Raw genomic sequence first — 13,221 nt, forward strand, 5'->3', positions numbered from 1 at the left:
TTGATTGATGGTAGATTTTCATAGTAAATAATTGATTTATGGGAACGACCTGCTATTAGATTGTATTACGTGACGTGACGTGAGTAATGCAAAAAATATAACGAGGTAATTTCCAGGACACAATAATTTCATATGATCGTCACATTACTAATGGCGATCGAGGCTGGTGAACATTCTTGCTATGAGCATTAGAAACACAGAAATGTGAGACAGAGCTGCCAAATTATGGTGAGATATCTAGAGACAAGAAAAACGTACTTTGAAATGCATCTCATGAATTACTTGTTACAGTGATACTATTTTCCAGTTCCATAGCAGCGTTAACAAACTTGTTAGCCATAGCTCAATTACGAAGCTGAAACCGTGTTGTTAGTGATAGATTACCTTAATTGAACTGAAACTAGTCATATTACGGTACGTATTTTTCTTACACCCTGTCCTCTTTACTTGAACGTTCGTCTGAAGCAGACAGTTTTAATATCATTTAATTAACGGGCAAAAGTGCTGAGAATTTTATATTTAGTAACAGTCGACTCTTGTTAATGTAATGAGATAATTACGTCAATTGAGAAGTGAATCATTAGTGTACATAATTTAAATTCCTTCAATGAATTCATTGACAACATACAATTACGAAATTAAAATTGTGTTCCTTATCCTGTGTCCATATTGATACCTCTTATTAAATTAGACAACTTAATTTAAGATAAGACAAACAAATGAATATCATCTACAACCCTGCATTAAAATATTGCCATTGGTTGCCAAAGGCGTGATGGTATTATAACTAAGTACGTGTTTCTGATTCTTCATCACAATGCACGACACATTTATAACATAAACACAGCTAATGAAATCTTCAAATAGTGCACAGTTCAGATGTTTTGGAACGACAGTAACACAAAGATTGCATTCACGAAAAAATTAAGAACAGATTTAGTCCAGTGAATCTTTGTTTTGGTTATTTCGTCACCTAACTGGTTACTGACTTCTCCAACAGTGAAAACCCAGTGTGTAACCGTCTGAGCTATGGCACAGCCTGTAAATAATCTTTGATAAAACTGATATAAAACCTGTTAAAATCCACTTTTCCTAACTTATCGAAGTGACAATACCGCATCTGACTTGTGTCCGGAAGTACTTGGTTCGAGTGTTGGCCAGTCCACAGACTGCCCTAAAGTTTATGGTGTTTGTCGTGATTTCGTCAGGTCAACGGTGATGGTAATGCCTTGGTCGCTTCATTTAACACCAAGATAAGATAATCTTGACATCTTTGTCGATGCCACATAACATCTGTAGTTGAGACAAAGCCGTTAAATAACCTGAGAATCAAACAGTTTAGATGAATTAGATGTGTGTGCATGCTGTGGAACCCGTTTTGAGTCCGCTTGTACGAGGCCGAATGATGCTGACCGGGAGGCCAATGACCTTGAGACGGAGGCCCTCGGCCTGAAAGACTCCTTGTTGCGCCCATATATGGATGCGAAAGCTGTAGACTGCACTCGCAGCCCGATCAGTAGATTACGCCTTGGAATACGATAATCATCAACACCATCACCGCCGCCATCATAATCACACACGGGATGTGCCTTTGTCGGATGTCCAGACAGAGTTGTTGCTTGTTTCCCCTCGGTTTCTGTAGGCAAATATGCTACTACTATCTACTTCAAGATCCTTGCTTCACTAATGCAGTTACAAGTACGACTCCAAATAATCTAAAGCCAGCCAATAATTTCAGCACAGAACATTTCAGTAGCAACGATTACCGGTTACTGACAAAGAGCTTTTTTATTTTTGGTGCAAAATCGGAATAACCCACATGTAGGTCCATCGTAATCGTAAAACTTAATACGTAGTTTTGTGACTTTCTGTAAGGTTACTAACCAAGGCTTGTAAACTGTTGCCTGTAGATGTGAGGTGAAGATGTCGATGTTGTTGGTCTCCTGGGTGAGGCTCTGTCTCTGTGAATCAAGGTCCATTGTTCGTCCCCCAGATTACACATGAATGAGTGTGGAGAAGCGGTGGAATATTATTGACAGGAACATTTAGAAGAAATTATAGAAGAATCTGTCCCAGTGACACTTTATCCATATCCCACACGGACTAACCTGGGAGAGAAGCCGAGTCACCGCGATGAGAACGTCTGGATTGTTCTGTTGTGTGGACTAATCAATTTTGGAATAAAGTCTTTCCACATACATCATTACAGTATTCTGATCTCTTTGTTCCGAATGATGGATGTGGCGACTTCTCAGAACACCGCAACACAGCTGGACGTGCCTTATATTGATAGTATTTCTCAACTGGTGTACCACGTCGCACGGGTATGCCGCGAAGCTCGATCTTAGAAGTCTAACAATAGTGAGCTAATAGAAGTGGGCTTTTGCTGAGTCTGGAAGATATGTTTCAGACTGTGGAACTACTTCTGCCATGAATCTGGAGGCAGCGTGTTCGTTCGAAACGTTGGTAAGCAACGAGACTGTAGTGTCACAATCTGAAAAAACCACAGTGTGATTTTTGAGCCTTGTTTTGTCACCTCTTCGACGATTGCTACTAATTTTTTGTGAAAATGCTATTGTTTCTGTACTTTTCACATTTCTTTGTAATCGCTTTGTACATTTCAAATAGTCTAGCCATTTGAAACGTCAATAATTTATTTTCTTTGTCGCTCTTGTTATTTATTACGTCTTTATAAAATATTACTCGCCTCTTGTTTATCTCTAACATAAAATGCATATTGCAGAATTTAATATAAACGGGTATAAAGAAGGGTCAGTACAATTTATGCACACAGTCATAAAATGTTACAATAATACATAATTCGTCAAGCTATGAGATATTAAATTATATTAAATTCTATATGCTGCCCAGTGGAAACACTTCACTAATAACTAAAAAAATACATGTTTTCATTGGCTATTTCAAATTTTATTTAATTAATTTTGTACTACACCTCAATTTTCATACGTGTTTTTAGAACACTGGGGCCTGATTTTTTCAACTTCATCTCAGTTTCTGTGCTTTCTGGTTTTTGCGTATGGAGGACACGCTGCCGGTGTCTACCTGAGACTGAGACACCTCCGCTCGCCTAGGGAATCCCTTCGTGTCCCACACATATTCAGGCCCGAAGAACTCCTTGGGAAGTGTGTCCCGGCCGGGTAGGATCATCTCCTGGTATATAAACGATGGGTCTTCTTCCGATTGACCATAATTGTAATCATCATCTTTACTGACGTCATTATCCACAGGCGCTGCAAGGCATAGTCCTGCTGTTGCTATGGTAACAAGGCACATCAGTAGAACTCTCATGGTGTAAACGTCTGAAAACAGAACAAATTAACTTTGTTGGTCCTTGTCCTTATGTTTCCGCGGCTGAATAAAACAGCAGCAATATTCTTAATCTAAATTGTATTTAAATATTCAATTGTTATTTTAATTCAATTCCTGTCTCCGAGAAAACTCTGTATGTCCATTACAAAGTTTGGAAAGTTAGGAAAACTTGTAGCTATTTAAAGATGGATGTCTTTTGGGTTGTAGCGCCTTGTGGTCTGGTAGAAGTTTGACAACATTACAGGGGTGTTTGACTTGTCCTGATGATGGAGGCAACAAGCAGCTCTGAAACGTTGAACTTCTACCTTACTAAATACATTGTACTACAACCCAGAAGCAGTCATCTCTGAGGACCTCAGATCATAACAACAGCAATTTATCCTGTGATCGAGCACATAAACGTAGCGATATTGTTTGCTACAGAAAGTGGTGCACTTAACACTGAGTGAAAAATACTTTGTCATTCTGTATCATTGCAAACAAAGAGTGTGACTTACTGTGGAATGCTGAGTGAGACAATGTTTCCAAGTCGTACTGCCAGTCTCCTCTGAAGGTAGAACCTTAACTGCGTATGATTATATACAAACTGGTTTGTGTTTCTCCGTTATGTACTGTTTTTGTGCTTAAAGGCACGGAACAAACAAGCAAATGGCTTCGTGTTACTCATCGCTGTACCCCCAATTAATGATTACGTCTTCTAAATAGTAATCTCTACAATTGCATTCGTGAGACCGTGCTCAAAACCTAAACTCGTTTTACAGCAGAAAGTTTTCTTGGAACTGTTAGGAATCAGGAACACGATATCACGAAGAGTGACGTCATTGCTATGACTGCATCGGGGCTAGCATGAGGCAGGGATGTAAAGTTCTTCGGCGTCTGCATCGTCGTTGTTTGATTATTCGTTAATTGCATGGCGTTGTCAACACCTGGGATCTTGTAATGAATAATTTTAATTTTTAACACACTACCCTGGAAATTATAAAATATTGATGAGTAAAAGAAGTCTGGCTTTTTAATTTATTTAACGATCCTGTTTCAGCTGTATAGATTATGGTATATCGAGTGAGATGGATAGATGATTATGAATAGTGAATAGGTAAAGGGTGTGAATTGAAGTGGTCGTGGCATATTTTGATATGTTATCCCGGTAGGAAAATCTCGTGAATTCTCTGTCAGAACAACACGTAAAGCTCGTAATTCTACTGAGATTCGAACTTAACACAGAGTCACCACTGCAGAATTCTAATCGGTTAAGTAATCGTGGATTTATCTGTGTTATTTAACGATGCGCTTTCAACTGAAGACATTCTATCCAATTAATTCTGCGAAAAAAAAACATGATGGTAATCACTGACCTTTTTTCATTTCTGGTTTATTTGACGATGATGTCCGTTGTTCAGACTTTCTGAAGTCGAAAGATAAAAGATGAATTATGAGTTGGGAAATGTCGAAATCAGTGGTCGTAGCCTAATTTAAAAAAAAAACTACGCGACATTTGACTGAGGGATTCAGACAGATATAAAAAATGTGGTACTGCCATTGTTTTATAGCGTAGTTTCTAGTGAAATCATCATTATTCAGTAAGTATTATTACAGTAAAAGAACAGTGTGTTAGTAATTTGAAAGACCTTGAGATTACTTTTTCTACTTCATAGTCGTGATATTATCATTCAAAGCTCAAGGTCAGTGTTTATGACTGGGAATTTTTCATTGATTTCCTCAGTTACAGACCGACTGACAGAGCTGCTGAAAGATTAGATAACATTATTAAAAAGAGTAACTGAACGATAGAGTTATGTCTTCTATAGGGAGGTATCAAATTTGAATGTCGACCAGTATTCGCTTCCCTGATTAGTAATTTTCATTGATTTCTCTAGGAAAGGAAGGAAGGGGCTACAATTTGTTGGTCATTTGTCTGATTATTACGCTGACTGTTCGGATGACAATGGAGCTTGGTGAACAGTTTTACCGCTGACTAAGAGAGTAATGACGTATAATACAAGATGGGTGGGAAAGGTGGAAGTAGACGAGGTTAAAGAAGGAGAGACAAAGAAATCATCCTCCTTCGCATTCTGCAAGTACAAGATACCTTTTCTCAGCGTGGAGACTCGCTATTCTGACAGGCATTTAATGATTTTACTCAGTTACTCCAAGAAAATACTGCTGTAGTACGTTAAACCCACTTTCTTAAATTCTATCCCATTTATTGCGTAATCCAGGACGGTTGCATTACATAAGCGTTTGATGCTCCGTCGTTAAACAAAGAGAGAAAGAACAGGAAGAGGACAAAGATTAAGAATAATAGGGAAAGGTGAAGAGGCGAATAATAAATAGGAACGAGAAGGAACAGAAACACCTCGTCTTAGTAAAAGTTAAAATCCACCTCGGAGGTCTAGCTCCATGCGCCGCACTGGGTCTCCGTCACAATGATCAGTTTTATAATGTTTAGGTAAGCCGCTGATGTTTATTCTGAAGACCAAATGATACCCATATCTTGACTCTGTGTATTAAAGTAGGTGATACGCATAGCAACCACTGAGCTATAAAGACTTAAACAATTCAGGTGATTATGTATAAATGTTAAGTAGGCCTTTTTCAGAATAACATGTGGGCATAGGCGTTTATTGTTATGGGCTATAAAACATGTCGCTGGGAGCTAGGGGGAGGGGGTGTTCGTAATGCTTCAACTTAAAAGTCTAGGCCAAATAATAAACAAGGTCACATAAGTAGAAATAACTTAGGACAAAGAACGCGGAAAATATGGCATATTGCACGTAAACTCGAGAGACGTGCGACCTACAATAGCCTTCGTCGGTCTCGTTTCAGAGGAAAATGCACAGAAACATAATTTTGCACGTTGCTTTATATGATGAATGTGGAGCGTGGGTTCCTATTAGTCAAAGCGGCGCTACAAACCAAAAGACCAACATCGACGCTTTTACAGCCGTGATAACATCAAATCTCACATTCAGCATGGGCGTACTTCCTAAGAACGTGGTGTGGACTCACAGGTAAATGCCAACATTTCAGAGAAATGTCTTCATCTTCAGGGCGCCTTGAAGATGGAGACAGAATGTGTCTGCGGACGTCGGTATCTACGTACGAGTCCACACGGCGTCACAATCCATAATAACAACGCCGACAAAGAAATTAGTCTTTAAATAAAGCAAGAGATCCTGAAACGAAACGTATCTCATTGTACACAACACAGTTGTTATGAATATGATCTGTACTGAATATCTGTTTTAATGAACTTAATTCACACAATCTTATGATGTACGAATGTGCAGAAGATTGATGAAAACTAGACACTTCACATTAATTATAAACGTAGTTGTTTTATTGTATTTATGAATAATTCTTAGAAATAAATGTCATAGAAGACAATACAATATTCCTTGCTACACACACACATGCACATATTATCTCCAGATAGTGCAAATTAATTTCTTTGCGCCGAAACTATTTTACTTCCCCCTTCTATTGACTTAATATTTCCTCACTGTTTGCTAACATCACAGTCCCTTCTCGCGGATTTCTCACATTTCCACTGCATATTTTATAAATCAAAACTTAGTCTTCATCAAATTCTGATATCTGGTACGTTAAGCGTGTTTATTACCAAAAATTTCTTGTGTGTTAACAAATATCATCCAACATACAATCCTCTGGGTTTAGACCTGAAAGGAATTTCCACACCTTTCCGTTTCGGTTCGGGAGTTGTTTCTACAAATCGAGGCCATCCCTTCGTATCCCAAATATAATTGGGCCCAAACATTTCTTCGGGCATTTTATATCCTTCGGGCAACAACATTCTTTGTTCAATTCCATCCGATTCGGGCAAGGAGATTGGTTTTTCTTCCAGGAACTGACTTTTATGGTAATTTTGTTGGCTTCTTTGTGGAAGATTGTTGTATGGGAATTTTAAAGATACTGGTGGATTGTCTTCAAAAATAATTGGCGAGTCTTTATAAAATTTGTTATCACCAGAGTTTTCCATGTAATTGAACACTGTCTGAGGTGCAGTCTTCACATATCTGGGCCATCCTTTTGTATCCCAAATATAGTCTGGTCCATACATTTCTTTTGGTATACTTTGTCCTTCAGGCAACAACATTCTTTGTTCAATTCCATCCGATTCGGGCAAGGAGTTTGGCTTTTCTTCCTGGAACTGACTTTTATGGTAATTTTGTTGACTTCTTTGTGGAAGATTGTTGTATGGAAAGTTTAAAGATACTGGTGGATTGTCTTCAAAAATAATTGGCGAGTCTCTATAAAATTTGTTATTACCAGAGTTTTTCATGTAATTGAACTCTGGCTGAGGTGCAGTCTTCACATATCTGGGCCATCCTTTTGTATCCCAAATATAGTCTGGTCCATACATTTCTTCTGGTATACTTTTTCCTTCAGGCAACAACATTCTCTGCTCAATACCATCCCCCTCAAACCAGGTGTTTGTCATTTCTTCGTGTCGATTCCTTAAAGGAGTATTGGTGACAGGAAACTTGAATGGGGTATCAACATTTTCTTTGAAGACAATTGATGACTGGCTTAATGGTCGTTTAATATTTCCATATGGCTTTGTCTTCACTGGCACATCGATGTTGTTACTTGGTAACCACGAAGAAGTTTTCACATTTCTAGGCGAGCCTCTTGTGTTCCAGGCAAAATCAGAACCATACGAGTTGCTGAGAAATGAATGTGCATCTGGTAGAAGCATTCGTCGGTACTTGGTCTTGGCGTTTCCACCTTCCGCTGATAGGGGTGGTGAAGCGATGCTATTTGTTACACAAATCAAGACGACAGCATGTTCCAGTAGAGTGAAGATGGCCTGAAATTAAAATATATAAATTAAATATTAGTATAGTCTGTCAGTATAGTGATGGGCATAAGAACGTGTGGGCTGCTGTTCGATTGTTTTCTGTACATCTGCACATTCTTAGTTATAGCTTCCAGAACAGTGACCACAGTAAAATAAAAGGACTCATCTCAAACACTGATGAATATATTAATATTTCAGTACTTTAGAATACTCTGTAGAACTAAGAAACTTTCTGGACACTGTCAGCTACTCAAGAAGGATTCTGTTCCATGTAGATAGTTACTGTACGGAAGCCTTACAACAATATTTGATATGAAATGTAAGATGCAGCTTACCATGGTGTGGTGTTCAGCACGCGATCTCGTTGAGATGACACCGCCAGATTCACAACATCTGGGTTTTGTTCGACTTAAATCGGAGGATGTGGTTGTAGCTTTCCGGTTTCCTCAGATTTCCTCTGAACACTTTTTAGGTCAGGAGTACTGACGTGTGCTATTTGTATTGTACGAAAGGGCAAATTTAGAAGATAAGGAATCTGTCCAGTTAGTAACCCAGATGATAATCTGAAGTCAGTAAAATATAACGAAACAAAAAAGATAAGAGTTTAACCTCGTCGGGAATCAATATGTTAATAGATGTATGTTGCATACAGGCCTAATTCTTGTTCACGTCATGCGCACTAGTTAAGTTACGTTATAGTACAACACGTCATTAACGATAATATCACGTAAATCCAATCCATGAACAAAGATTATATGGCTAAATCCTCCGCGTCACGCCCGGTGTCGTCATGTCATATGGGATCTCGAGACTCATCTGCACTGTAGATGGTGTTACGTGTCCACGTTGCGATCCCAATCGTCGTGGTATCGCCGTGGATTTACAAGTGGGATATCAAATTTCGTCCCGAATGTCATGTGTCGTTGAGTATCGGAAGATATTATCCCTAAACCCAAGAATGTTGATTAAGTTGTCTTCTTCATACAAGCCTGTTCTGACAGCAGAACGCTTACGATGTATATAAATTTGTTTTTCCTCCTGATACTCTTCTGGTTTCTTCTGTAGGAAGAACAATCTCTCTGTAGTGAAGATAACTTCTCCAAGGAACATTCTCCCCAAAATTAAAGTTCCTCGTCTTACAGACCGGGTCTGAGCAGAGACTCATAGCTGTCACATTCACCAGTTCACCACTCGTTTGATTATGAGTGTGAATAATTTTGTTTCCGAAACTCATAGGTCTCTGTTGTTGGTATTTCGAACATATGAGAAGAACTGAATAACTTTTCCTTCTTTTTATCCATCCGTTTCACAAAATACGACGAAAGACACCGAGGTCCAGTTAGGGACAAGAAACCACATCCAAAAGACCACAACATCCTGCATTTACTGTTTCTGTGCTGAGGGATTTTTCCATGACAAAACATTTTACCCCATTTCCCTTGGAATCACCTCTGAAGTTACTTTGCCTTGAGACGGTTCGGTCCGTAGCAGAACTCAAAATGTGGGGCCACTCTTTCTGATTTCTTATTTTATTTAATGACACTATGCCAACTATACGTCGTACGTGCCACTGTTTTATATTGCTGGACCAAATGTTGCTGATTATGCGAATATGTTGATACACGTTTCTGGCATGATGCTATGTATTTGTTTTAATTAACATTAAGGTTTTAATGTTGTTTACTGGATTTCACACGCTTAGTAACTAATTAAAATGTTAATTTTATATCAGGCGTGGCGGAATTTTCTGATTCTAGCGAATGGAAATGTTTTGAATGTTATTTCGAACCACCTGACATGAAGTATGCATATTTTGTGTTAGATAATGCGCACTCCGTTGCATTAGTATTTGTCCTTCAAGTTTCTGCCAGTCTTTACCAACATCGGGTGCAAATTTAAAAGATAAAAGCCATATAGTAGCTACACATACATACAGAGTACATGATGATGACATCGTGAATGTAAATATTTATATAAAATTAGAAACGCATACTAAAAATATTTAACAATAACCCCTAGCTAACTCAACAATAGATAGAGCACTTTCAGAAGAAAATCGAAAAAATGTTTTATTCTGAATGTTATAGCCGAAACTAAAAGTACTGAAATTTGTTTGTGCGACCTATAATCCCATTCCACAGCGTGAGCTTCAGCTTCCACTAATTGCCTTTTTTTTAGTTTTGATGAGATGCTAGGTGTTGGACACCCATGAAATGAATTAATTAGATGGGAGAAGAAATACAGAAAGTGAATGAGAGAGATGGCGGATTGATCAAAAAGAAACATCATTACGACAGATTGGTCATGCAACCTCAGTGGGGAAGTCCCGAAGTCTTGAAGGCTTTTATCTTGATTTCAGTCAGGACACCTTTCAAGGTCCTATAAATTTTGAGGAGTGGGTGTGAAACGTGGTCTTTCACATCAAGGAACGAACGCGGTTCCAGAGAGTCTGGGAGTTTGGTACTAGGGAGACATTCGGCCTGAAGAGGGATGTAGCAGACATGGGAATGGCGAAAAGTTTATAAGTAATTTTAGTCGGAAACACGAAAGAAGATACCACTTGTAAGATATTTGACTTCAGTGGGAGGATAATATCAAAATGGGCCCTAAAAGAAATAATATGGAAGGGGGCAGACTGGATTGATCTCGCACAAGACAGGAACCAGTGGCGTGCTGTTGTGACCACGATAAAAATTATTCTTTATCATCTGAGCGCCTGTTAGCTATTCAAGAAGGACTCTGCCCCAGGTTGTCAGTCAGGCCTTAAAGTTTAAATATGGCGTTAATTAATTTACGAATCCAAAAGTGGTTCAACTAAATGTTGCGGGAATTTAATAAGTTACATGCTTTGTTTCGTTTATAGGAAATTGACAACAGTCATTTAAGGAAATGAAAAGAAGTCCTGAGTCAGTTTTATACACTTGCGGTCTTCATAACTTGTCTCCTCATACACTTACAATGTACGTTCTTCCTTTAGAATAAAATTCCACAATTCTCGCAAAAGAAAGTCATTTAACAAAATTATTTTCTGTATCCTAATCTTCAGCGTTCTGGAAAGCAGACAGGATAATATCAGTTCTCGAACAGAATATTAGCAATTGTTTTTAGAATATATTGTTGTCTTGACGTAAGAATAAACTTTTTTGTTTCTGTTTCCAAGTTGTGGATTAATCTGCCCCTTAATACCAGCACATAAAGATGATATATGACGACATTGAAAGACAAAATTTGTTTTCCAGAATATCCGAGATGTCATCATTAATTTCTTACACTGACACGAAAATAAATGTCGTCAGAGACATATACCAACTGCTGGAAGAGGAATGTGGTTGAGGACTCATGACGTTAAAACTGGAAGATTGCATGGGAAGAGCTAAGAAGGCCCGTGTGCCCCGTGCGAAGAGTGAGAATGTGCTAGACATTGGTATAGCAACTCAGTATATTTTCATGGCAAGCCACGGCTTACCCGTTTCCGTGTTTTTGGTACGATGGTCTTCAAGTTCCGAGATTGTTTATTTGTGGTTATGTTCTGTGACACTGGTATACAGAAACATAAGTTTTATCATAATGTAAGCTGTTAACAGTGAAACTTTCCGGCCTTCCACACAAATCCTCTGATTTTATTCTTTCGTTCTTATGTCAGACTGTATGAAGGTTCAACACGAAGCAACACAGATTTAAAAGTCTTCTTACTGGGTGCCAGATCTAGACGCAATAACTGCGAATTCCATCTGACAAGTAATCTTAAATCATGATTTGTTGCCAGCGTTATAAATTTTCTGTCAAAATATTCCACTCTTTATTCGAATAAATCCACACTAGGTACTCTTAAATCGTGAAAAAATTATAACAAAAAGAAACAGAGTTTGTGGTAAAAAACGAACAAAAGTCTTAGCAATTCGTTCTGACGTTCCCTTTTGAAAATAGTAAATTCGTTTCACAGCAGGAGAGAACACAAGCCAGACTATGTTTCTACTGAACACGTAACATCATATCAAAATACAAGCAGGTACCACAAAGCAAAGTCTCAGACATTCACATTTCATTTATAGTGGAGACGACATAAATTTCAGCTCAGACCGCTCGTACCTAGTTGACTGAGTTTTTACGACTGCATTAAGAATAATGTATCAACGGAAAAGCAAAGTTATTTCCCATTTAAAATAATCCTGTATATTCTTTAGTGTCCTTCGAGTTACTTAGGAGAAGTAATTCTACTGTAAATTGGAGGGTTCCCCCCCAAATCAACGGGGTTATAAATCAACATTAATTTTAACCAAACATTTTGATTACGAGCATAAGTTTCTTCGGTTCTGAAATTATTATTGTATTCACTTTTAAGACCCCTCTCATCCCACCTGTTGGTAGTTTACATAAAATACAATTTATATTTCACCCGGTAAGAATTATATCAAGTTACTAGAAACAGGGTTTGTAAGGAATAACTTGACATGACTCAATAAATTACTTTAAAATAAACTAATTTCATTTCAGTACAATTTTCAAACAGAAAACTACACACAATTCTTTCCTATCAATGTACCCATTTGCATGCGAGACGTACAGTAGTAGGGAATAAACCGTGAGTTTCATGTCCGTTAGAAGTAAGTGGCAAAGTCAGCAGATAAAGAAGCAATAACTTCCCAAACTAGCTCGCTGTCTCAGGAAAAATTTCTTATGTTTGTTTTCCTTCTATCCTCAATGTTCTGACGTAGACGATACGTACGGCTTGGTCCCGACTACTGTATGTTTTTCGAGTTTCAAACTGTGCATCTGCTATTCTGAGTGGCTGTCAGTACCTGAACATAGTTCTTGAGTGTTAATCACGACAGCCCCTTCAAACAGGCCACGACCACTTCGTTTACAATATTTTGCAGATCATACAGTCTTACAAAACAACAACTGAGCGGTCTTTGGGTCTGTTCTTAATTTGCAGAACGGTAATCCTGACAGAAGTATCTCGTAGGTTTCCTCAGTAAATTCTGGTCTTTAAACTGTTTTAAAATTCCATGACCGCTCCATCAACATCCTGAATTCATTATTGTCATCGTCTTATCCTACGCCATGAA

The 13,221-nt window shown here is 38.2% G+C and overlaps 1 protein-coding gene and 1 long non-coding RNA gene across 2 annotated transcripts; both read right to left on the bottom strand.

The window, feature by feature from the left end:
* Positions 1-2,906: 2,906 nt before the first annotated feature.
* LOC110835207 (uncharacterized) lies at positions 2,907-4,258 on the bottom strand. Its single transcript, XR_002544828.2, has 2 exons — positions 3,828-4,258; positions 2,907-3,320 (listed from the first exon to the last, which is right to left on the bottom strand). It is a non-coding gene; the product is annotated as an uncharacterized LOC110835207 (long non-coding RNA).
* A 2,390-nt stretch (positions 4,259-6,648) lies between these two features.
* On the bottom strand, positions 6,649-9,408 carry LOC110836983 (uncharacterized). Its single transcript, XM_022078749.2, has 2 exons — positions 8,488-9,408; positions 6,649-8,161 (listed from the first exon to the last, which is right to left on the bottom strand). Exons 1-2 carry the CDS (start codon positions 8,488-8,490, stop codon positions 6,980-6,982), a joined length of 1,185 nt encoding a protein of 394 aa, XP_021934441.2. The 5' UTR covers positions 8,491-9,408; the 3' UTR covers positions 6,649-6,979.
* Between the last annotated feature and the right edge of the window lie 3,813 nt (positions 9,409-13,221).

This window comes from Zootermopsis nevadensis, unplaced genomic scaffold (assembly GCF_977971745.1).
Source record: "Zootermopsis nevadensis isolate Lab colony 2312 unplaced genomic scaffold, Znev_1.0 Znev_ptg000002l, whole genome shotgun sequence".
Lineage (NCBI taxonomy): Eukaryota > Metazoa > Arthropoda > Insecta > Blattodea > Termopsidae > Zootermopsis > Zootermopsis nevadensis.